The 24,207-nt window shown below is 34.3% G+C and overlaps 3 protein-coding genes across 7 annotated transcripts in view; 2 read left to right on the plus strand and 1 right to left on the minus strand.

The window, feature by feature from the left end:
* LOC124422696 overlaps positions 1-9,906 on the plus strand; it is a 62,317-nt gene extending 52,411 nt beyond the window's left edge. For 3 of the 4 annotated variants that reach the window (XM_046959512.1, XM_046959514.1, XM_046959513.1), the window contains exons 4-5: positions 1,880-2,226; positions 3,671-9,906. In XM_046959512.1, the coding sequence (XP_046815468.1) occupies positions 1,880-2,226; positions 3,671-3,800 (477 nt within the window). In that variant the 3' untranslated portion in view covers positions 3,801-9,906. The remainder of the gene's footprint in view (positions 1-1,879; positions 2,227-3,670) is intronic. The other variant, XM_046959515.1, reaches the window with a different exon arrangement.
* LOC124422697 (cytochrome B5-like protein) lies at positions 3,709-12,621 on the minus strand. Of its 2 annotated transcripts, XM_046959518.1 has the most exons (3): positions 12,221-12,621; positions 12,026-12,098; positions 3,709-11,389 (listed from the first exon to the last, which is right to left on the minus strand). In XM_046959518.1, exons 2-3 carry the CDS (start codon positions 12,052-12,054, stop codon positions 10,906-10,908), a joined length of 513 nt encoding a protein of 170 aa, XP_046815474.1. In that variant the 5' UTR covers positions 12,055-12,098; positions 12,221-12,621; the 3' UTR covers positions 3,709-10,905. The 2 variants fall into 2 exon arrangements, with proteins under 2 accessions (XP_046815474.1, XP_046815472.1); XM_046959516.1 differs by having other exon boundaries at positions 12,026-12,615.
* Positions 12,622-15,927: 3,306 nt separating this feature from the next.
* LOC124422751 (junctophilin-1-like) overlaps positions 15,928-24,207 on the plus strand; it is a 33,005-nt gene continuing 24,725 nt past the window's right edge. Inside the window, exons 1-2 of the mRNA XM_046959626.1 lie at positions 15,928-19,126; positions 19,294-21,097. Of these exons, the coding sequence (XP_046815582.1) occupies positions 20,787-21,097 (311 nt within the window). The 5' untranslated portion in view covers positions 15,928-19,126; positions 19,294-20,786. The remainder of the gene's footprint in view (positions 19,127-19,293; positions 21,098-24,207) is intronic.

The raw sequence follows: 24,207 nt of genomic DNA on the forward strand, positions 1-24,207 counted from the left end.
TCATTATAGTTATCTGTAGAAGGTTTGTTGTATAGACAATTAAAGGACTTCAAAAAAAGTTATTTATTTTAGTTGCCAAAGATTAAACGTATACAACATGTGGTGCATCATTCACAACTAAAAGAGATTAGTTACATCGATGGAAGCATCAAGACTATGCAACCCCATAAAATAGCACTTTATCCTCCATGTTTAATAGTATGCTGCATATGTTTCAAAATTTGATTCGTCGGAAAATATGATATTATTCCAGAACGTTATAACATTTTTTAAATACTCCTGTGCTACTGAGAGCTCTTTTTTTTAACTACGCTAATATAAGGTTTCTTCCTAGCAACTCTATTGACGTATCCTTCTCGATGAAGCAGTATAAATAAGTATAGAATATACCTGTTCGTTATTATATTTCTCCGTCGAAACTTCAACTGCTGTTATTAATTATTCGCAAAATTCTACGTTCTGCCTGATTAGAAAATTTAATTAGTAAATTATAAAATATAAACTTTATATATATAAATGTATATTTATGTTGAATATTGCTCTAAATATTGTATAAAGTTTATTCAACAAAATTTATTGATTTACTATTATTTCTTTTATTATTTCCTTATTGTACGAATACGCAAATTGAATTGAAAAAGAGAAAGAGAACGTCCATTGCTCTCAAGTTATTGCCCCTGTGCCATTAATAATTGTTTAAAAAGAACTTTTGTAAGAGAAATTTTAAAAAGTCATAAAAGAAGGGAGGCAGATTGTTTGAATAAACGTTTTTACTTACCTAAACTTCCATCGTAACTCGACTTTCGCTATTAATTAAATATTTATCACGAAATATCGTAAAAAATTCGTGAGTATGTCGATAAGTATTGAACTTACTTGTTCGAAATGGAACCCTAAAGATCAAGTATAAAGGTAGAAGTTCATGACATGTCTACAAGGAGGACATATGTAACATTTACTAATTACCAGAATAGCCGGTAATTCCTGTAGTTGCGGTTAACGTAAGTCGAAACCATTGCGGTTTCGTTCGACCAGACATTGCGATTTCCGGGGTTTCTCTCATAGTAGTATTCTGGCAGATGTATTCCACCATTTGCGAAACAAAATTTTATTTGAAAGAGCGTTATAACAATCATTGCCAGTCGTTTAAATCGCATAAGACCTTCCAAAAGCAAAGGGAAACCAGAGAGATTATAAATTAATATCGTCTAATTACTTTTTTTTCGAATGTTCGTCGATCCTTTTTATTGACTTTACCGCAAGAAATAATTTATGATCAATTTAAGAAGTTATTATACGTTCTGTGTAGATATAATACACAAAGTTTCTATTGGTGATCAGAATAATTATCCGTGTAGATCGAAAGGATGTTTCGCGTTTCTCAGTTCAGTGAAATAAACCACGAGAATTCTCTTGGTGATTTCGATCTTCTCATCGGAGAACGGAAATGAACCTCCGTCTTTCGTTAAATCAAGCGTAATACTACGAAATTACTTATGACGGGATCAGCTTAATTTCACCGTTCGCCTTTGCGTTCACGTCGTGAAGCTAAACTTGCAAAATTTGTTAAATTCTCACGGAATGATATCCGACTGTTTCCTAAGACAAAAATAACTTATTCAATGTCGCAGAATAATTTGTTTAATGGTTTAATTAAAAAGTAAATATATGAACGGTTAGAAGGATGATATTATTCTCTCGAAAATACATTGGTATAAGTAATCAAGGATAACTCATATAACTTGTTATGTTAATCGAAGTGAAAGATCGAAAAATACGAATCTTCGAAAATCGAGACGATACAAACCCGATCAAATAATCTCTTTGTAGATTTCATTTATTTATGCAATTAACTGATCCAATTAATATTGATTCGTAGTCCGGTTTGCCACCTACGTACGAAGAATACTTATGTCACGAATACGAGATGATACCGCGCTCACATACACCTCCGCCGCCTTGGTCGGATTCAACGACGAATTCGTCATCGACAAGGCCATCCTCTTCAGTTATCCGAACACGTCGCGAGCTTGGTGAGTATTTTGCACAGCTGACGATCTCCCAGAACAACGAGTATGTTCCTCTTTATCAAGCTCAGCAGCATCAACAACAGCAACAACACTCTGGTACTGTCCATCGGGATATTGGTGGTTACCTCACGAATAAGCAAGTCTGCAGGGAACAGCAGATCAGAGCGCAACAACGAACACGACCGATGCCTCCCAGGTGAGAATTAGAGATATGAGATATAGAGATATGAGTTGTTAAACCTACCGTGAATTTCAATTGTTCTCTCTCTCTCTCTCTCTCTCTCTCTCTCCCTCGCACACTTCATGAATTGGTTTTTACATCAAACGAAATAGTTTAGATTATGAGTAGATGCCACGTTGCTATCACACTTCAAAGGATCGGATAGTCAAATTCAATATTTCAATTGTAATCAGAGCATCGTCTGACGATAAGAATATGAGAGTAAATTTTGTTGAAGGTTTTTCATTTTTAAAATTTACAAAAATTTATGCGAAATTCACTTGACGATCAACTCAAATGTTTATGCATCTTTCGAATTATCAATATTCTTGAAAATCGTCTATTTTTCTCAAGATATGCGAACGATACACATATTCGTTGTTTCACTTAAAAATGTATTGAGAAAAATTGGAAACAATGTTTCTCTCGATGTCAATTTACCTACTGTCTATATATTTCCGTGACCATCGTGAATATTTGAACTGAACATTTAACAAAAGTTTAACAAGCACGAGCATAACAGTTCAAAGCTCGTGGTACTTTTGTCAATTTCAGCCATAGGGCTTGATCGAATATTACTCATCGACAAACTAGACAACCGTGTATGCCAGTTCGATGCGAATGCCTATTATTCTCATGCCATAAATAAACGGCGGACAACGACGTTTCGAAATTCCAATTCAAAATCTATTGTACACCTTATAGCAATTAAATTCATTCAACGGAGTTCCTCAGTAGCTTCGCGTATGAACGAACGATTTATTAATTAATCCTTACGAATCTCGCGCGTTGAAAAGTGTTAAGGATATTAAAAAAAAAAAAAAAAGAAAATATTACTAGTGAAAAGATCTTTTCTTGAAAACTTTATAACGAAATATACCGAGGAAATATACATTTGTATATTTCTTCTTTCACAGAAAAAGTATTCTCTATATTTATTATATATACCAACATATACAGATATAATTCTATACATTAGGTTATAAACATGAATATCTATATCTTGAAATATAGATGAAAGTATATTGAAAAAGAACGGATATATTGGTTTGCTATTCAACGTACGATGCAATTACGCAGTCTAGTTAATTTTATCATGAACAACCGCAAAAATACTTCTGCGTTTTCATTTCCAAAGCAATCCTGATATATAAATAAAATAACTTGGATGAATTTTTTCCCTCTTGTTTCGCCTACGTTGAAATCTCAATTGTTGTTTGATATGTGAAATATCTATGAACGAATAAACATATATAGCCTGGCTGTGTGTTTGCATGCATACGTATATATTAAATTTAAAAGAATCACATCTATATAGACATATAATACTTCATAGTATCGATACGGCGAATAAAAATATATATTTCAGTAGGTCAATTGATGTTGTATTCGCCTAATAAAAATCAATAAATAATTTCAGGTCGCAGAGCGAGAGTCGAGCGCAACAGCAAAGAATCGCAACGATGTACGAAGATGGTGCTTTTTGCATGGAAACAACGGCACTAACATCTATGTTCGAGCATGGAGTAGCTTTTTGTAGCCTAATGTAAGAGAAGACTTTCAAAAGGAAACCTGTTACAAGACCAAAAGTCTCGAACGTAATTTTTACTCTTCGAGATGACGAAGATTCAAAGACATAAGTATAAAAAAAATTCATAATTGTTCTTATCGCATATATCATTGAGTTATATTAACGAATATCTATCATTGATCTATCGATCGATCAATTACTTTCTAAAATCGCCTATAGTGAAGAAAGAAAAAACAAAAGAGTATTTTCATTCGGAATAACGTTCAATAACCTTAAACAGAAAGTCACTTATTTCTCTGAATTATTCGAGGATATAATGTATTTCGTTCTTCGATTTTCTAACTAGGTAACAATGATTGACATATAAAAACTATATTCGTACAACATATAGAAGATCCCAGACAAAAATGTCTATACATATTGTATATTATCAAGTATTTCAATACGAGTTATAAACAAGTATTTATTGTGTATATGCATGCTCATATTTATATGTGTAGATTAGTTTTTAAATAAGTGTACATTATTTTTTATTAGCTTCGTCTATTACATTCGTAACATCAGGTTTCAATTCTAATATAAATCACCAATAAAAACGAGCGTTTTTATAAATGCGATATAATAGATAGTAAAGCACGAAAAACGGTCTATGAAGCTCTCAATATTCGTTCTAAGAACGTGGCCTAATTTGTTCAAATCGATAAACATTATATTTTATGTACTTTAAACTTCTGTGACTACTTTAGTGTACTTCAAATAATAGAAATGATAAAAATAATAACTTAAAAAAATCGATGTTGTTACCTAGTTACGTGCGTACATTTTATCGTAAAAATTTTTTATCATACATTCTTTATCGTACGCTGAAGGATTTTTATCGTACAACATTATTTATTTCCTTTCCAGAATTTATTCGTTTATACTGCTTCTCTCTTATATGTTCTTTTTTGGTTTTTTTTTTTTTTTCTTTGTATAAAACTTTCGCAGATCGAAATCAAAACGTCGCAACAACAATTATCAATATTTATCTTGGTTCATTTTTCGAACCGATATTGAATAAACGCGTTCGTATTCATTTGTAATACTTCAAATTAAAAAAAGAAAGAAAAGAAAATTAGTACTAATCTCTGAAATGATAATATTCTGTGTTCATTATAAAATAGAAACCTTAAGATTAAAAATGGTAGGCGACGACGTTTTACTGGCTAATAACCTTATTACTTTTTCACTTTCCCTTTTAATTCGTTTGTTCATGATCGTGGAAAGTCGGTAATATTTACGGGAAAAAAGAGGAGAGAAAAGAATGAGAGAGATAGAAAAAATTCCTTTTTCAGTTCGTCTACCTTCCTTCTTATTATACACACACACATATATATATATATATATATATATATATATATATTTATTTATATATTACGTTAATTATATTATATTATGCATATATATATATATGCCAATTCTGATTTCGCCCAACGAAAAAATCGATACGAGATAGCTGAGTTTTTGCTAATATCTATTTAATAAGCCGGGAAAGCTTTCGAATCGATTCCGGAATAAAAATCTGTAATCTTTTCATCATTAATGAGAATAGTCTCTAATCGGATTATAAAAAAAAAATACTCGATAAGAATACGTATATGTGTGTGCAACGTATATCATAAGAGTATAAGAAATAATAAACGTTTTATGAAATGAATAATATTAATGTGTAGCTTTATCGAATTGGCAAATAAAAAACAGAAAGTAGCAATGTAAAAATCAATGTGGATGTTGTGTTATACGTAGAAATAGTGCATTTCACAATTATAGAATTCATGAAAACAATTCGAGGAAGGAAATATGAAAGATAAAAGATTGTTGCTGTGTATATTGAATTATTTAATCGATTAGGTACCGTTAAAGGTACGAAAAAAAAAGAATGTTGATATCTTGGAAGTTTAAAAATGATTAAAGAAATGTAAATTATTATAATGATCACGTACTATATATTCTTACGATTTGTCATATAATGATCGTAAAAATAAAAAATAAAAAATAATAAAAATAATTATTATCTTACTTTCGTAGAATCTGATATCTATATGACTAATCAATTAGAACATAATCGATCAGAGTTAAAATGAAAAATCTAAATTATTCATCATCCTACAATTTCACGACAGATATAAAATTTTTGTTTATCCCTGAATATATCTAGATCCGTGCAATGCCGATAATTCTTCAACGTTCTAAAAGACCATTTATTTTAATAAGTATAATAATTAGATATTATTATACTTATTATCATATCGTATGTACGTAAAACTAAGTAAAATTATTTTTCAGGTCTGATTATTCGATTTGTCAGACGCGTGACGTTCATTAAATCTGGCCTTCTTTCTTTTGCTTTTACGATATCGATGATGATACCTTAAAAATATATTCACAAAAATTAATAAATACGTATAAATCATTAGAAATCTATAACAGTGCTTCAAATATATTATCGAAAAGTATATCTATAGATAATACCATTTTGCGATTCGATTATTACGATTGGTCGTGTCATGTCTAAACGCACACTAAGTATAACCGCTCTGTTTCATGAGACGATGTGCGTGAATTATTTTTAAAAGAGGCGAACTTGTTACTGAATATAAATACACGAATATTACAATTTTAATTACAATTATAATAAGAATAAGAAAAATAATAGTAGTAGCACTAATAATAATAATAATAATAATAATAATAATAATAATAATAATAATAACAATAATAGTAATAATAGTAATAATAATACTAATAATAATAATCAAGAACTAGCACTAAAATATCAACTTATAAAAACGCACACAAACTATCGTATTAAAAATGCAAATCTGAACATATACTTGAAGACGAAGAATACAAACCATACTGATACAAGACAATTCACAAAGCTATAACAGTATAATAATAAATAATATAGCGGGCATCACATTAATTAATAAAAAAAAAAGGAAGAGAGTATCTGCCTGATAAACTCTGCAAATGACGCAAATGGCACACAAAAATAACATCTAAGAAAAAAAATGACAAAATACACAAGGACGATCTTAGGGTTGAACAAAAGCAAACATTCAAAAAGTCATTATTGCTGTTGGAAACAACAGCAATAGTACGGGATTATAGTAAAGTGATGAGGAGAATTGCGAGATTAGTAGAGCGATATTGTGCTTGTTTATAGTCAAGAGAAAAGCAACGAGAAACTAGATATTATAGCGTACTATGTTTCTTCAAAATGTCAAATGTCATTGTCAAAGCTTCTATAGTTTATACTTACTATTAATATAAAAAATATTATAATAATATTAAATATTAATAATTACATTAAAAATTACTGCATTGTTTTGACATATTATTTTTTTCTCACTATTGAAAAATACTTCGTTCTTATCAGGGAAATTCCCGTGGCTAGCCGAATGCCCTCGAGCGCGGTTATCTTTGCTAACAGAAACGAACATTTTTCTTTTTAGTTGCATCGCTAGTGGACACCGCCTTCCTCACGATTCTCTTCAATACTTTATTATAAACACTTTATTATAAACACAGAAATACATTGGTTTCATTTTATCGTGTTGCTCATTTTCATAGTTAAAAAAATTAGCAAAAGCAGTTGTAAAATAATACCTGACTTGATCGCAACCCATGACGTCATAAAAGATGTGAGACATTTGTGATGACGATGATAATAATAATACATAATAATAATAATAAATCCAAGAGAATTTCAATATTCAGTGCATGAGTATATATATATATATATATATATATATATATATATATATATTTATTTATGAAGAAAAACCCAGAACTGCCAAGAGCGCAAAAGTTCTAAAAGTTTTTAAATCCCTTCTCTAAATTTCAGGACTTTTAACTATGAAAGTTGATGTTTCGATTATCGAAAAAAATACTATATATCAACGTATAACTGTATTATTCGAGCTCATAATACTTGTTCAAAAGTACATTGAAAGAAGTAATTATAATAAATGTAGTAGAAAGAAGTCGCATGCTTTATGATAAAAAAAAAGGAAAATAACAAATAATAATTAATAACAATCTTTAATCTTGAATGATGAAAATCGTGTAAACGTATCATTCTGTCGATTGCTGTGAACGTGATTATTATAATCGCATTGTTCACGACGTCCACATACACTGGAAAATAGAAGGTATAAATATAGTTATATGTGTAAATATGTTTCATGTGTCCATTTTATGACGAATAAATTAATTTCTCGCAAAATAATACTACTTCAAAGTAATCACGGATAATGTATTTTGTATATATTAAACAGGTAAACATGTAAAATGTTTTAAATTAATTTTACTAATATTTGTGATTATGTTATTCTTCTGTTCCAGTACGATCATTTCTTAATACAGCTTTCTAATGTTATTGATAAATATAATTTCACGTTATCATTTAAACTAGTAACGTCAATATCAAGTTACCATTCGAAAAATGTTACATAAAAAAGAATGAGCTATTTTACTTAAACATTGTTTCCCTTATCTTGCTTAACTTAAAAAGTTAATCCGTTTCTGCAGTCAACTTTAATTCTGTATATTTATAAAATTTATAACAATGACTGATCATTCATTTGTGTAATTATTAAGCGGTCACTATACTTGTATTTTACATTTAATTTATTTTTTAATGAAGATGTATTTAATGTTTATAATACCCCCGGCAATAATACCTACGTAAAAATAACAAATTCAATTATTTCTAAGTTTCAATGTCGGAGAAAAATATCCACGCTAAACGACTGGAATTTAATAATTTTCGATATAATAGAATTAATGAACATCAAAATCGCATTACCCGTAGATCATATTTATATACGACTTATTAAGGAATTTGCAGTAGTTAAATGAGTCAATATGAAAAATTACTATCTCTGAGCTGAGATCATTTTGTGTGTACATTTAAATATTGAAGATAGAGAGAGAGAGAGAGAGAGAGAGAGAGAGAGAGCGAGAGAGAGGGAGGGAGAGAGGGAGAATGATGTTTGAAATGAAAGTATTTGTTTGAAGCTTGACGATTGTCAATTTATTATAAATATTCTTAACGATAAACGCATATCGTCTCTCGATCGAGCTTTAATAAAATAAAGAAAAAATTAATTTAATAGAAAAATAGAGACGAAAGTATCTACATAGATGTGTATTTATTTTCTTTTTCTTGATAAAAATTTTTCTTCGTACAAATTATATATCTTAAAGAAGATAAAAGATAAAAAAAAAAGGAAGATTTTAATTGTATTTCAATTGATATAAAATAATACGACATGTTCGAACGGAAATTAAGTATTTACGAAACAATTATCACGTAGTCTATCGATATCGATAAAAGTAGAAAGATAGTATAAAGTATTTTCGAAGAAAGCGAAAGACGTATAGAGATATGGACTTTAGATATTCTTGTATGCATAGCGATGAATTAAACGTCAAAATAAATCCGATTTGTATTTAAGTTATTTTATTATCTCTATTAAGTCTATAATTCGCATTTTGAAACTTTAAACGAAATCATTTTTTGTCGATTGTATATTAAATGTCAGTGAGGCATAACTTTATTAAAAAAAAAAAAAAGAAAAAACAGTTAAACCAAAAAAAAAATAAAAAGGAAAGAAAAGAACGAAAGTTTGATAAAACTTGTTTCAATCTTTATCAGTGCATGAGAAGAGAAATGTATACAGAATATTTATATTTTTGTATAATAAATAATATCTTTCGTTTCTCGTAAAATTTTTCGAATGGATGAGGAAACTATGTTTTTACATTAAAATCAGTTGTTGTGCATTAATAGAAAATTAAATGTCTACGATTTCACATTTAAATGTTAAAATAAAAAAGAAACCCACCCTCTTAAAAAAAAAAAAAAAAAAAGCGAGAAATAAAAAATAAACAAAACGAAAGCTAAACTAGTTATCTGCCGATATAAGAAAAAAAAAAAAAAAAAAAGAAGAAAGAACAAAACATAATGTGCTAACAAGAAATCGAACTATATTGCTCGTACGATCCATACTGTATGTTCTGTATATTATGAATGTTTAGAGGACCAAGAAATATAATATACCGATGTGAAGATCGACTGTCTTGTATTTTTATTTTAATACATCGAATCTTCATCTTTTTATCCTATCACGCAAAAATATAGGATAAATAAGAAACATGACTAACCATCTCTTACAACAAAGTTATATTTGCGATATAATCACTTTATGCGTACATATAGATGTATTGCTTACTATGTTGCTCTGAGGAACAGATGTGCAGAGATAAAAATTAGGATAAGGTGTATATTTTTTATTTCATCTTTTTGAAACGACAGTGATTGTCTTGCGTCACTTGTTACATATATTCTAATTACAATTTACAATATAAAACTGATACGGTTAACATGGCAAGTATAAGATTATTTGAGGTTACAGTGTTTGTAAAAAAATAAATAAGTACGTATAATAAGTACATAAATGTACGTACTTACATAAAATAAGAATGATCGCCGAGAATGATTACTGAGGTCGCAAAAATGAATGAATTTTCATTTCGTAATTTATCTAACATAAAAACTTGCGATAAGTCTTGAACTTTGTAGCAATGTATACCATATAGAAAAAAAAATTCAACTCCAATAAAGTAAAATAGAATCAATGTTAGCTGAACGCTACAAAAACTTTTATTCAGACAACTTCAACAAAAACAAAAAAAAAAAAAGAAAATCAATAATTTGTCACCAATCCAAAGTTCATGGACTTTTAAAAAAATACAATGGTTATTCAACTCACTGATTATCGAGACGATGTAATAAAATATAAAATGTCGCGATCATAAGTTTCATTATAATCTAGTTAATTTGCATCGAACATATTATTCGAGCAATCTCTTTCGATCCTTTCTTTCTTTCAGTACGCGAACTTTAGCAATCTCAAAGAAAAGAAAAAAAAGATTTAAATAATGTTGAGAAATAAATAAGAATATGCGTTTGTAGGAACGTACGTTCATGTATAAAAAAAAAAAAAAAAAAAAAAAAAAAACGAAAAAGAAATAGAATCGTTATAACGAACAAAATTGATGAAATGAATAATAATTTAGAATCCATTTACTTTAACGCCATTTGGTATACGAAAGATTCTCTGCTTAAATGGAAGCTCACCGATGAGATATCGTTTGAGAATATCTTGTGCGATTTTCGAGTGTCCGGCGCCAATAAAACTAAGCGTGGCATCCCTTCCAGCGTATTCAAGAAGAACATCTTGTCCACCCGGATGAGTCTTCAATAGCTCGGTACAATCGTAAACGTAATCGTATATTATAATCCAACAATTGTTCGGCGTATCGTGCCAAGCAACCTCATCCAAACTAATAGACCTAAGTTCACCAAGTCTTGAAGCTTCCTCGTTTCGTTTTGATCTCCTCGTTTTTTCCTTGAACGTAACGTCAGAAGATGTCTCATAAGTTTGCTCTCTGGTTACGCTCAAAAAACCATCTCTTTTCGTTTCCGAATCTGTCATATCCAAGGGTCGAAATGTCAGACTTACACGATCTATGCCTCTCAAACTTTCCTGTTCTCTCCTGAAAGAAATGTATTTAATCTCTTTTTTAGCTTAAAGAGTAAAATGTCGATAAAATTGACAACCTATGATCACTATGATCTTCGCTTTCTTTTCGTTAAAATAACGTTACATTGATTGAAAATTTTACAAATTTCCTCGATAGTTTTACAAACAGTTGCTTTAACGATCATTCATTCTCATATAGGTATACGATCAAGAAAATGCATACGAGAAACAAAAATAATATATATACATATATATTCTATTTCGCAAATCTTATTATGAAAAATTTAATCGAGCTAACTTCTTGATATTTCAAGATCGGTTTATCATTAAATTCGAGAATAATTATATATACGATATGAGTAACAGAAATGTTTACGAATGTTTCATGCCTACTGTGAAAGTTACGAACGTAGTTATTACAAAGTCGAGAAAAAAAAATTGTCTGGAGCGAAATTTACTGCAGACAGACTCGATACTTGATTTATTCGCTCCAATTACGTATGATATATATGTATATGTATATATCATACGTTCGCGATAAATTTATAAAAACCTATAGAGAACATGATATCGAACTTGATCTCGATGAACTCGAAATTAAATTTAGATCGAACGAATGTTAGAAGAAAAAAATCGTGATTGCACTTACGTCGAGGAAGATTCTTTCTCGATGGACATTGTACGATGTACTGACTATCGGAGAAGTCAAAATGTCAATTCCTCTGGGGAAAGGTAAATAATTTCATTACCGGTTGAAACCCGATGCGTGCAAACGAGGTGTTCCCTTGGTCACGCACGGTAATCCAATGCTATTACTTCAAGTCCGTACATACGGCTTACTTACTTCATTCCTTTATCTAGAAAGAAACCAACTTTCCTCGCAACGAATTAATTCATCTTTTTTGCAAAACCCCGCATATATAAATACATATAAAACGATACATTTATAAAAGAATATATATATATATATATATATATATATATATATATATATATAAAATATATATAAAGATCTATATCCGAACAAGAGGTTGATAATAGTCGATCAAACTATCATTTTCAAAAGTGAGTATTTTCTTCTTAACGAGTCTCTCTTAAACATAACGATGAAACGTACAGTTGTAGTCGCACTTCAAACAAATACTGCTTGCAAATACATCACTTTTTGCGGCATCGAGAAATAATCACTACTTTATCTTTGTTTTTTTTCCAAAAACTCGAGCGTTTCAGCTGCAGATCTAATAAAATCGTCATATCATTAAGGTATATCGTTATTTAACTATATGCCATGTGGAATAATATAATAATATCGATTAATAGCGTTATGTCATATATCACGATTATTATTGTCTAATAATTTTGATACAAAACAATAAAATAAAGATTCATTTATGATTACAAATTTTCGTTTCTTTAATGGTCTATCTTTTTTTACAGATCACTTTAAGATCTATCTTAATCATTTATCTCGTTTCGATCTAAACGACGCTCGTTGAAACGTATTACAAATCAATCGTCAACATTATGATACACTTAATTGTGACATTAATTCACCGATTTGTCAAATCCGATTTGTATTATTTTATTTAACGAATTATTTTTCTATTGCTATTGACATTTTCCTTGCGACGAATCGTTTGAAAATGTAACAATCTTTTGTATTCGTAACAAAATAGTTAGACATTATGATATCAAGGGTAAATAATTAAATTTTATAACCAAATAATATCAATGAAAATTATTATTAAAAATTATTATTAAAAAAGTAAAAATGGAAAGTAAAAAGAAAGATTTTATCGACAAGGAAATATTTTATCGACTGAGATTATCTACGTTTATAAAAGGGTCGCTTTATGACCGACCGTCGGTATCATTCGCGACTAATAATCAATTAGTGCTGACATCTCTTGTAAAAGGAACGAACAAATTGGACGATTGTTTATTAGCCGCAATGATTGATCGACTGATGGTAAAATCGATGCAAAATGTACGGATAAACATTATTTTAAAATATTTACAAAAATTGCATTGTATAAGAGCTTGTAAAACTAGAAAATATAATTTTTTTAATGACTTGAAAAAGCTTACAATTATATTCTCTCGTATAATATATTTGTATTAAAAATATAGTAAATTTGTTTAATAGATTTTTGTGATGTGTTTTTCCGTTGTTTTCCAGCGCGAAAAATTTTTCACGATCAAAACGATGGATCTGCCACTGTTATTTCGAGCAATATATAAAACATAGCTTTGGGACAAATCATCGAACTTCGTAAGAGAGTTTCCTTTCAGACGTCGGAGCAACGAGTGACCTGTTTCCCTTGTCGCTAGTAGAAATCTATTGAATTTCACGAAGCGCGTTACAGAAGTCGTTGCCTTCGATTTTCTGGTAAATAGTGTCGCCAATGGAATTAATTGTCAGCAATTTTCTACCCTCAAAATCGTGACTTTTATGCAACATTAGAAATCTTCTTTCGAATGTCTCGTTCGAAAAGCAACGATCTATTTTTTCAATTCCGATTTTTTCTTTCCGAGAAAAGAAAAGAAAATTATAAACAAGAAAAGAAAAATTTCATTCAAGGAAACAGCGTCTTTATGGAAGAGATACGCGATCGTAAACACTCGAAGATAACGATTTAATCGATATTAATTATATTTCAGGAAAGATGAAAAGATGACGGGAAAGGTGAGAAAGAAGTATCGAAACATAAAATGAAGAAGAAGAAGAAGATGAAGAAAAAGAAGACGAAGAAGAAGAAGTGTAGATGAGAAGCAAGCGGTTGCTTGTTATCGAACAGCGCATGTGTCCTATGTAAAGTAAGAGAAAGAGAGATAGAGAAGCATTGGGGCGCCGCGACGGCGTCGAACGGCGTCGAACGGCGGCGAGGGCAGCGCCGACGTTGTGCCACGGCGAGGTGGATAGTCGCAATCATGCCACCACCCTGACGCACGTTCCCGTATCTACGGTGCGTCTCAAGAAACGGCGAAAGGGAGCAAATTTTCGCGGTTGCACCATTGAGAGGAAAACAAAAATAGAGATACAGATAGACGTAGGATAGATACCATATCTCTGTCTTTCTCTTCCTTCGCTCTGCTCGTAAGCAAGCGAGGAGCCAAAGAGAAAGAGAGAGAGAGAGAGGGAAAGAAAGAGATAGATAGAGATAGAGAGAGAGAGAGAGAGAGAGAGAGAGAGAGAGAGAGATAGAAAGAGAGTAATAAACGTGCATCGAATGAACGAGACGTCGTGAACGTGGACCGACCGACTGACCGAGAAGTGAGGATAAATCGACAGGAAGCTCGCGAGTGCGTCGATAAGTAAATTTATAGAAGAAAAAAAGAGAGAAAGAGAAGAGAGAATCATGAAAGAAGAGTAAAAGAGAGAGAGAGAGAGAGAGAGAGAGAAAGAGAGAAAATGAAAAAACGCAAGGGTACAATCGAGATCCTTCTTTGATACCGGACGGTACGGGAAGTAATGGACTTCTTCTTCTTCGATTGAAAGCTTACGAGCTTACGCGCAAGCTCTCTCGCATGCGTGAGAGAAAGAACCTATACTTTCTTCCCCCGCCTCCTCTCTCTCTCTCTCTCTCTCTCTCTCTCTCTTTTTCTGTTTCTTTTTTCTTTTCCATGAGACACAAGTGTTCGACAAAATAGGGACACGTGTCAATCGTGTTTTCTCTTCTTCTTTTTCTTCTTCCTCTTTTTCTCCTTCTTCTTCTTCTTCTTCTTCTTCGTCTTCGTCTTCTTCGTCTTCTTCGTACTGGTTCAGCGAAAGGAGAGGAAATCAAAAAGGGTGAGAGATAGATAGAGATAGAGATAGATAGAGAGGGAGAGAGTGGCCAAGTGGTGAAAGCAGTGCACGCTGCACGTGTTACTTCAACCGAGCCGTATCGATCGCCCGGAAGTATATACGAGAATTGTTCTCGAGGACGCTCTAGTACACGCGCGTGTTACCTCCCACGATATGACGCGTGCTACCACGCGTGACTGGACGCATCTTTTTCAGTTTGTAAATACTTCTCGCTATTCTTTTTCTCCTCGACTTCGAAATCATCCACAACTTTCAATCGATGTTTCCAATGTAGGTATGTCTAAACTGTCGGTTCGTCTACCTATCCATCTGAATATTTTTCTTCGTTCGAGAGAAGAGTAAGAAACGAGTTGGTAATCGTTCAAAATCGCTTCTTAAACGAGTGATGTGAAGTGATCATATCGAATGGTGTTTATTTTTCAACGATTCAGTCTCTCTTATTCAAAAGAAAAATAAAATAAAATTACAAAAATTCTCGTTCACCCGGAGATTGTCTGACGCTTACACAATCGAGTGAAATTTTTCTGTTTTCACGGGGGCTGAAAAGAGATACATGCATATGGTACGAGTTCTTATCAAAGGGGATTGCCAGTGAAAATCGTGAAAATAAGTTTACGATCGATCCTGACGTATTTAAAGACGTTTTTCGAAAAGAATATTCTCATCCATAGCGCCGTCGTTTTATATTTAATAGGTACGTAAAATTCAATCTTATTATTTGTTCTCATTTTCAAGAGCAACTCCCATCCGATTTTATCTTAAAACACATCTTTTCAATTTCAACGAGAGGAACGATCCTCGTGGAGTACTCGTGATGGAACGTGCTCCATCGTCTCGAAACTGTGAGGATATTTATGCGTGAGCGTATATACGCGTTTTTATTCCCAGAGGCAAAGGAAAAGACTGCTTCGCGGAAAGTAGTATCGTTCACGAATTGGATTATCTCTTGATTTTGTCTTTGAATAGCAATCATGTGGTCTCGTTCCAAAGAACTACTCGTAGCTCGATATAAACTAATTCGACTAATGGGTAATAAAAGTAAAATAGAAAAATACAAAAATCAGTACGTGTGAAAGAATAAAGTGTATTCTTATTAACATTATAGAGAAAAAAAAAGAATAGTATCCATTTCATTGATAATACCGATCACAAAAGTTATTAATAATTTTGCCAATATTCTTCTTGTTATTAACGTCTAATTACATTTACCGGGAAAAATGAGAAAGAGATAGGCGGAAGAAACGGAAATCGTGATTAGTACGATCGCATTAGTTTTCTCACTTTTTCAGAATCGCTTGGAGAGAAAAAGAAAAGCAAAAAAAGAAAAAGAAAGCAGCATATTTTTCTTAGAACCGGCGAATAACAGACTAAACAATGATTTCGGATATTTCGCTATGCGTAAAATCATGTCCTAAGCACGCGGGCGAAGGTCGACATAAAGAAAGGTGCTGTTTATTTTTCGTGATCTAATATTCGCCTTCGTGGGACGATATGCAAGGAGCGTGGGCCGATATCGGTAGTCAGCTGTGTCAATGGCGCACGCTCTCGCGCACATTGCTCCGGATCGTTCGAATATTCATTTCGTGGGGGTCAGGGGGTCACTTGTCTCCCCTCCCCCTCCCCCGATCACCCCGGAGATTTTATCAAAGACGATGCTTCTTTTTGCGCCTACGAAACGATCATGCATCGTAAAAAGAGACGTGCAAAATCGTCGTAACTATCTCGGTTGGCACAGACCTCGTCACCTTTTCGGGACCGAAGAACCGCGTAAAGTTTATTTTAATAATACGTGCGTAGAGCGAGCGCGTCGTCGGCTTCTCCGACGGCCTTTTCTATTTCGGCTTTTCTTCCTTTTCGCTCGAATGTTTCAAAAAAGAGACAACAGATGCCTATCTCCTCCTGTCTCTTCACTGATACGCGAAAAAAAAAATTCAACAAATCGGACGAATATACGAAAAATCGTGATAACACGGCTCGAACGTGCTTCGAAATAATTTTCGATGATCACGTTACGTTAATAGCGTATTCTACGGAAGGATATCATCGGATGTTTTGTAAATCTATTTTAACAATTAAGATAACACGGTGTTTCGTTTTCTCGGCTAAAGAAAGTAACCTTCCGTCAATCATTTCGAGTTTATTTTAATAAAGCGAACGTATACGTGTACATATTAACGTCGGTAGTCGCTTCGATGGCCTTTTCTACTCTCGTCTTTACTCCCTATCCACCTGTATCTCCTGTACGACGGAGAAACAAAGAGAGAGAGAGAGAGAGAGAGAGAGCGATGGAGTGAGATGAGATCGGAAGGGAGGGATGCTTCGCTTCGACGTTATTTTTTCGTATATTAATAGTTGAGGATCGATTAATTGATTTCTCTTGTAAAAAAAAAAAAAAAAAGAAAAAAAAAACAGAAGAAAGAAAAGTCCTGTGCGTGTAATACTTAAAACTTAAATACAACGAATATAACGTAGGAGAACATTTGCGATTTATAATTGTACGATGGACGAGTCATTAATATATAACGAAATATTTAACGAAATTCATGAAAACGAGAAGAGATCTATCGAATGAAATCGAAATGTTCTATCAATCAGATTGCACGATTCCGCGTTATCGAGAAATATTATACATAATGAGAGCCGTCCAAAGTAATTCCATTCATGAGTACGTTTTAATCGATGAAAAATGAAAATATATTGTTTCTCGTGATTCCGCCAAACTCATTGTGTATCTCCCTTCTTTTGATTCGATAATTGATCGAATTTATTTACGAAAACAACAACTCCGTCGAGTTTCATTTAGTTCAATCGTTTTAATCGGTCTTTTTGGACAAGAAAAGAAGAAGTATTAAAAAGTGAGCTGGGTGTTTATGCGCGAATATATGCTTGTATGTGTGTGTGTGTACGTATGAGAAAGAAAGAGAGAGAAAAAGATAAAGGAAATAATCGTAGATGAACGAAGAGTAGTATCGCGTATTCTCAGGCATTCTCGCCGATTTTCCGAGCGCGTCTCGAGTACGAGAACTCCTACTATTTATAAATTGGTTTGAACCCGGTCGCATTGGCGATCCTCGTCGTCGTGCGCGGCGCTCTGGTGCGGCCGAAGCAACGGGCTGCGCCTTCGGTCCGAGCTGCTGCCGCCTCGTGGAGCCTCGCGTGGGGAACAATTCGCCACCCCATGATAAAAATAGAAGCTCCTAGTCAGCTAGTCCAAGCTCCGAGCTAGGAAAGAGAGAGAGAGAGAGAGAGAGAGAGAGAGAGGGAAATCTAGTGAATGCGAGTATGAGTGAGTGTGTGCGAGAGAAAGAGAGAAAGAAAGACAGTAAGATTGAAAAAGAGGAATAAAAAGTAGGGGATAGAGATAGAACATAAAATGAAAAATAAAGTTACGAGAGAAATAAAAAACGCAGGTGAAAAATATAAAGAGAGAGAGAGAGAGAGAAATTTTGAATCTGTTTCAATGGATGAACGGGTCAGCAAACAAAAGGATAGACGGACGGACGAACGAATGATCGTTGGTAAGATCCAACATCGACGACGTTGACGAAGAGACGAAGACGACGCACCGGCGCACCGGCGGTAGCCGATGCTGGTGGTGCTGCTGGCACGTCTCGATACCGTCTCTCTCTCTCTCTCTCTCTCTCTCTCTCTCTCTCTCTCTCTCCCTCTCCCTCGGCCAAGAGCTTTCAGTTCTTCGTCATCCGTCGTCTTCGACGCGAAGAAAGTGCGTCCGTCTCTCTTTCGCGAAGCGCGCGCAAGATAGTTAGCTTCGCTAAGATCGGTGACGTTCATCATAATGCCGGTATTAACAGTTGACGCACCTGCCGCTTCCTAGTATACATTCCCAAAAGCAAAATAGTTTTAAAAGAATAAAGAGAAAAGAAAAGAAAATTTATAATCTATCGTTATATCGAGCTCCGTCGAATATAACAAGTTCGAAAGGTAATTTTTATGTAATAAGTGGTTGTGTTTATTGTGAAGATGCGGTGAATAAAATAAAATATATATATATATATATATGTATACATTTATGCATATGTATATATATTTATCTATATATATATATATATATATTATATATATATGCATATGTATATGTATATATATAGATAATCGAGAAACATAGGGAGCGCGAGCGAGAAAGAGAGAGAAAGAAAGAGGCACATTCCGAGCGGATCACGGATGCTTATAGAAGCGTTGCGTAACGGCGTCAGACGAACAGCGAAATTGCGGCGGCGGCGGCTGCGGCAGCAGCAGCAGCGGCTACCGAGGCGCGTCGAGCTTCGATAAGATCGAAGGAAATTTTAGATCCTCTTACGGTATCGATTCGCAGATTCGAAAAACGAAGAAAGTTAGGGAAAGGAAAAGGAGAAGGTGGAGAAAAAATTTTGTGTGCGTTAAAAGTGGATCATTGAGGTGTCACAGAGACCAGAATCGGATACAAGGTGTCCTCGTGATCTCGATCAGGGATCAAGAGAGGAGAAGAGCCTGGTCGCGTGTTAGAGTGCGCGAGTGAGTGAGTGAGTGAGTGAGTGAGTGAGTGAGCGACGATTTATCGTCGAAGAACTCGTTAAAAAAATATTAAAAGTTGTTAGGGTACGTTGGTTGGATCGCTCGAGGGGCTTCGTAACAAGACAGGTAGAGAGATTGGGGATGGTAGAAACGAGGATAAGAAGAAGCTGTTTCGCAGAGAAAGAGAGAAAGAGATTCTTTCGGTCGTATCGATTCTGGTGTCTCGAAACGTTTCAAGGCCAATCTCCGTCTCTCGATCTACACTTATTCACACACACTCGCGAGCGAGCGAGCGCGCGCGTACACACACAGCACACACACATACACGCGCGCGCGCGCGCGAACACATACATACATGCATACACCTAAACACCCAAGCACGCATACACACGTATAGCTGTCATTTACGAATTCTATCCGGATCGATTGCTCTTATTTCGTATTGGAAATCGCATTCGATAATCTCTCATGATCAGGATGATTTCGTTCGAGCTCTTCTCCCGCGTGATTAATAGCCTCCATCTGATTGCGAGGGCCCATACTATAAAATCGGCGTATCCAATGCTTTATTGTTATATAATTTTCTCACTTTTTCGAATAGAATAAAATTGGTCGAGATTCGAGGAAACGATCCAACAAAACAGAACAACGATCGAGCGTAAGTAATAGCGAAAAAGGGGTGGGGGGAAGCTAGAAAGAAAGGTGTTTCTCAGGTGTAGGGATCAACGGGTGGTTGGTTCGGTGATCCAACAGGGATTTGGCGAGTTTCGTGAGGAGAAGGAAGAAGATAAAGGAAAAGAAGAAAGAGGAGAAAGAAAGGAGGGGATAGCGATAGTAGTATTAGTGCTAATAGGTGTTGGTGGTGGTGGAGGTGGAGAAGGATGGAGCAACGTCCAAGGAGACGGGGAGTATACGGACGTTGCTGACGAGGAAGGAGCGAGAAGAGGACGGGGAGGGGAGTGGAAAAAGAAGAAGAGGAAGAAGAAGAAGAAGAAGAAGAAGAAGGAGAGGAAGTGGACGAAGACGACGAAGAGAACGAAAGCGACGAAATTGAAGAGACGAACGACGGTGCGTACGACACCCACGAGACATGCAGCAACAGCAACAGTCTGGACAACAGCAACAGCAATCCGGAGCACCGAACGGGGTGGCGGGTGGTGCCCAATTGCCTCAAACAGGTGGTATTAGTCCTGCTCAGCCTGGTGCAACTGGCACGGCTACCTCGAGGCCACAGGTGAACGGTGGTAGATTTGACTTCGACGATGGTGGCACTTATTGCGGCGGCTGGGAGGATGGCAAGGCTCATGGACACGGTGTTTGTACCGGACCCAAAGGACAGGGTGCTTACTCCGGTAGCTGGCATTACGGTTTCGAGGTCTCTGGAGTTTACACTTGGCCAAGGTATGACTCTCTTTGTTTTCTTTTATTTTCGTCAACATTCGCACGTGTCTTTGTAAAAAAAAAAAAAAAAAAAAAAAAAAAGAAAAGAAAAAAAAGGAAAAATTCATTTTTAACATCTTCGTCATTAATCTGACTCGTTCACTATCACGATCCTTCTCTCTTTATCTTCATCTTGTTCGCGACAGGATAATTGGGTATTAATTGGGGTTGGTTTTCTTTCGAAACATTAACGTACTTACCTGAGTAAGGTCCTTCGTGAATCTTGCTCTAGGATATCATGAGAAATGTTTCTTTTTAAAAGACGCTTTTATTGCTTCAATGCTCATTGGACCTCTCTAATTACGTTGGAAATTGTTAAGTCTACTCGACTATCGCTGAAGTCGTTAAAAATTTAATGAGTACTCTTCCTTTTCGTTGCCTAACTTTATTTCAACAAAATACTGTAAAATCCGTGACGAGATGATGCTCGTTGTATCGCACAGTAGCAACGAGCGTGTTCCAGAGCAAGGCGTTCGTTCGTGATGAGCAACCTTGACACATATATCTCTCTATATACCTGAGACACGGCCAATCTTCTGATCCTGAAAGTGGGTCATAGAGTGCAAGGACAGCGCGTCCGGGTCAGCAGGATTTCATCCCCAACAAAAATCTCTTTTTCTCTCTCGCTTTAGGTGTCATTAGGACTCAAGCCGTTTATATCGTTTAGCCGTACGTTGGATAATTTCCTTGTAAATCCAAACTTCCACGAAAGCTTCTTTTAATGTACGTAAAAGAGAAATAGGCGAAGGACGAAAAAGAAAAAAAAAAGGGGCTAAGAGTTGAAAAGAATTTCAAGTTCGCTATTTGGATATCAAAAGCTTCTCGAGCTTACCCAGACGAAGCTCGACCTAAATGATTAAACGTTCCGAGTAACGTACTCGAACTATAGTCATCGACTGAAAAATATGCCAATCACTTTTCTTCCACTGAAATTGACCAGCCGAGGAACGGAAGAATGCACACCGAGTTTAATTATATTTAGATCAATGATTAGCTGTCACTGTGAATACTCAATTCGTATTTTTAACGATAGATATTCATTGATCTCGGCTAGAACGACGGTAATAACGAGCTGATCTATTCGTGATATAATGGATAAAAACCTTCGATCGATCGACGAAAAAAAAACTACGTTACTTGATCGACCTTATTTCTAATGGATGAAACGAAAGAGATCGACTACGTTCTGTGAAATGAATTGGAAAGACAATAAAGACTTTTTCTGTAGGTATACTCTCGATAAATGTTTGACGAGTAAGGGTTGAAAAAAGAAAAGAAAGAAATGTATATTTGAAAGAACGCGACGAAACGAATTGAATCGTAGGTGATTAACGTCGAATATATTTTACCGCAATAATTATATGCGTATTAAATCATAATAAAATAATAAAACGTACTTTCCTCGTCGCGGAGAAAATTATATTAACCACATTGTATAAACCGGTTGGTTTATAGCAATTAGTAGTACAACGTCAGATGATATCGTCTACAAACACGTATGTACCAGAGAAATGTCCGAGATATCGTTGATAAGCAGTTAGGTCACGCACACTAACTCGATGGAAATTCTATGAAATGGATAAATGAAAGGATATAGTGGATGATTGAAAGAAGGGTGAGATTACGATCGAGATATAAACAATCGAATCGATTTTTTTTTCGTTCGTCCTTTCCCTCCATCCCCCCCCCCCCCCCCCCCACTCTCTCTCTCTCTCTCTCTCCCCATAGAGCCCCTTCTGGCACTGGAAAAAATCATGTTGAAAACGCAACGATATTGTTGTTAAATTAACCAGTTTAAGCTAATGGAGGAATCTTTAATGGAGGAAAATACGTTTAAAGTATTCCAACTTCCTCCTTATTTCGGAGAAGAAGAAGAGGAGGAGAGGAGGTCGAGAAAAAGAAGAAAAGAGAATGAGAACGAGTAGAGAGAGAACGTGAGATGGATAAGGATGAAAGGAGAAATAAAATAAAAAGAGAGAAAGAAGGGTAGAGAAGACAGGGGGAAGAAGAAACTCGCGTCGTATCTAGGCCGAGGGGAATCCGTCGTTTCGTTTCCGTTTTAACTGGAGCAAGGTCGTTGTTCCACGTTTTCCTAGGGGGCGTCTGATAAATCTTCTCGTTTCTCTTCTTCTTCATCGTTCAGATGAAATCAAAAGGAACGTTCTGCGTTCTGATCCTACGAACGATATATACATATATATATATATACGATAATTTTAATTGTCACATTTCGAATCATCACGCAATCGAAGCTTTATAATTTAATATGTACGAGTATCAAGAAGGGATCATTGATCAGCGACCAATAAAATAACTTTCTTCGTGTTCTTCATAATTCCTTTCTTTCTTTTTATTTTTTCTCCTTTTTTTGTTTTTTCTTTTTTTTTGTGATAGGCAATCATATATTTTTCATAGCTCAGAATAGAAACGTAATAACATTAACAAATAATCTGGATTTCATCGTTTCGTCGTCAGTAACATTTTACTCCGTTAGCTTAGAGGAACTTTCCATTATTTTGAGTTCTTTTTTTTTTCTTTCCATAATTAAACTTAACCAAAAAGACGTCAAAGGCAGATTGTAAATCGCTTAGAAACATTCGACTTTCGAATGGTGACCCTAATGTAATATTGAGCTTGGCATATCGTGCCAGTTTATTTTCTTCTTAATGCTAGAAAAGCACAAGGGTCGTGACGCTTTTTGTCGAATGAAATGTGCTCGAGAAAGATTGGACCAATGAACTCAACGACGAAGAAGAGAGAAAAATCGTGATTCGGTAGAAAATGGAAGAACTTTGTCCGATGAAATATCTTTTAAGAATCTTTCCGAGCTACATAATTTATTTAAATGATTTTTACGTTTATTTAAAACGGGAAATTCTATCGTTAAACGCGCCTTTTTTGAATAATTTTGTATATTTTATTATAAATCAACCATACAATTTTTCCCACTAAAATTTCATTCATATATTTATCCAGATTTCACAATAATATCTATTAATTTTATTGGAGAGGAATAATTTAAATTTGTGACAGTGCAAATGTTTGATGAATCCGCTGAAAAGAAGTCTTCC

The sequence above is a fragment of the Vespa crabro genome, chromosome 3, assembly GCF_910589235.1.
Source record: "Vespa crabro chromosome 3, iyVesCrab1.2, whole genome shotgun sequence".
Lineage (NCBI taxonomy): Eukaryota > Metazoa > Arthropoda > Insecta > Hymenoptera > Vespidae > Vespa > Vespa crabro.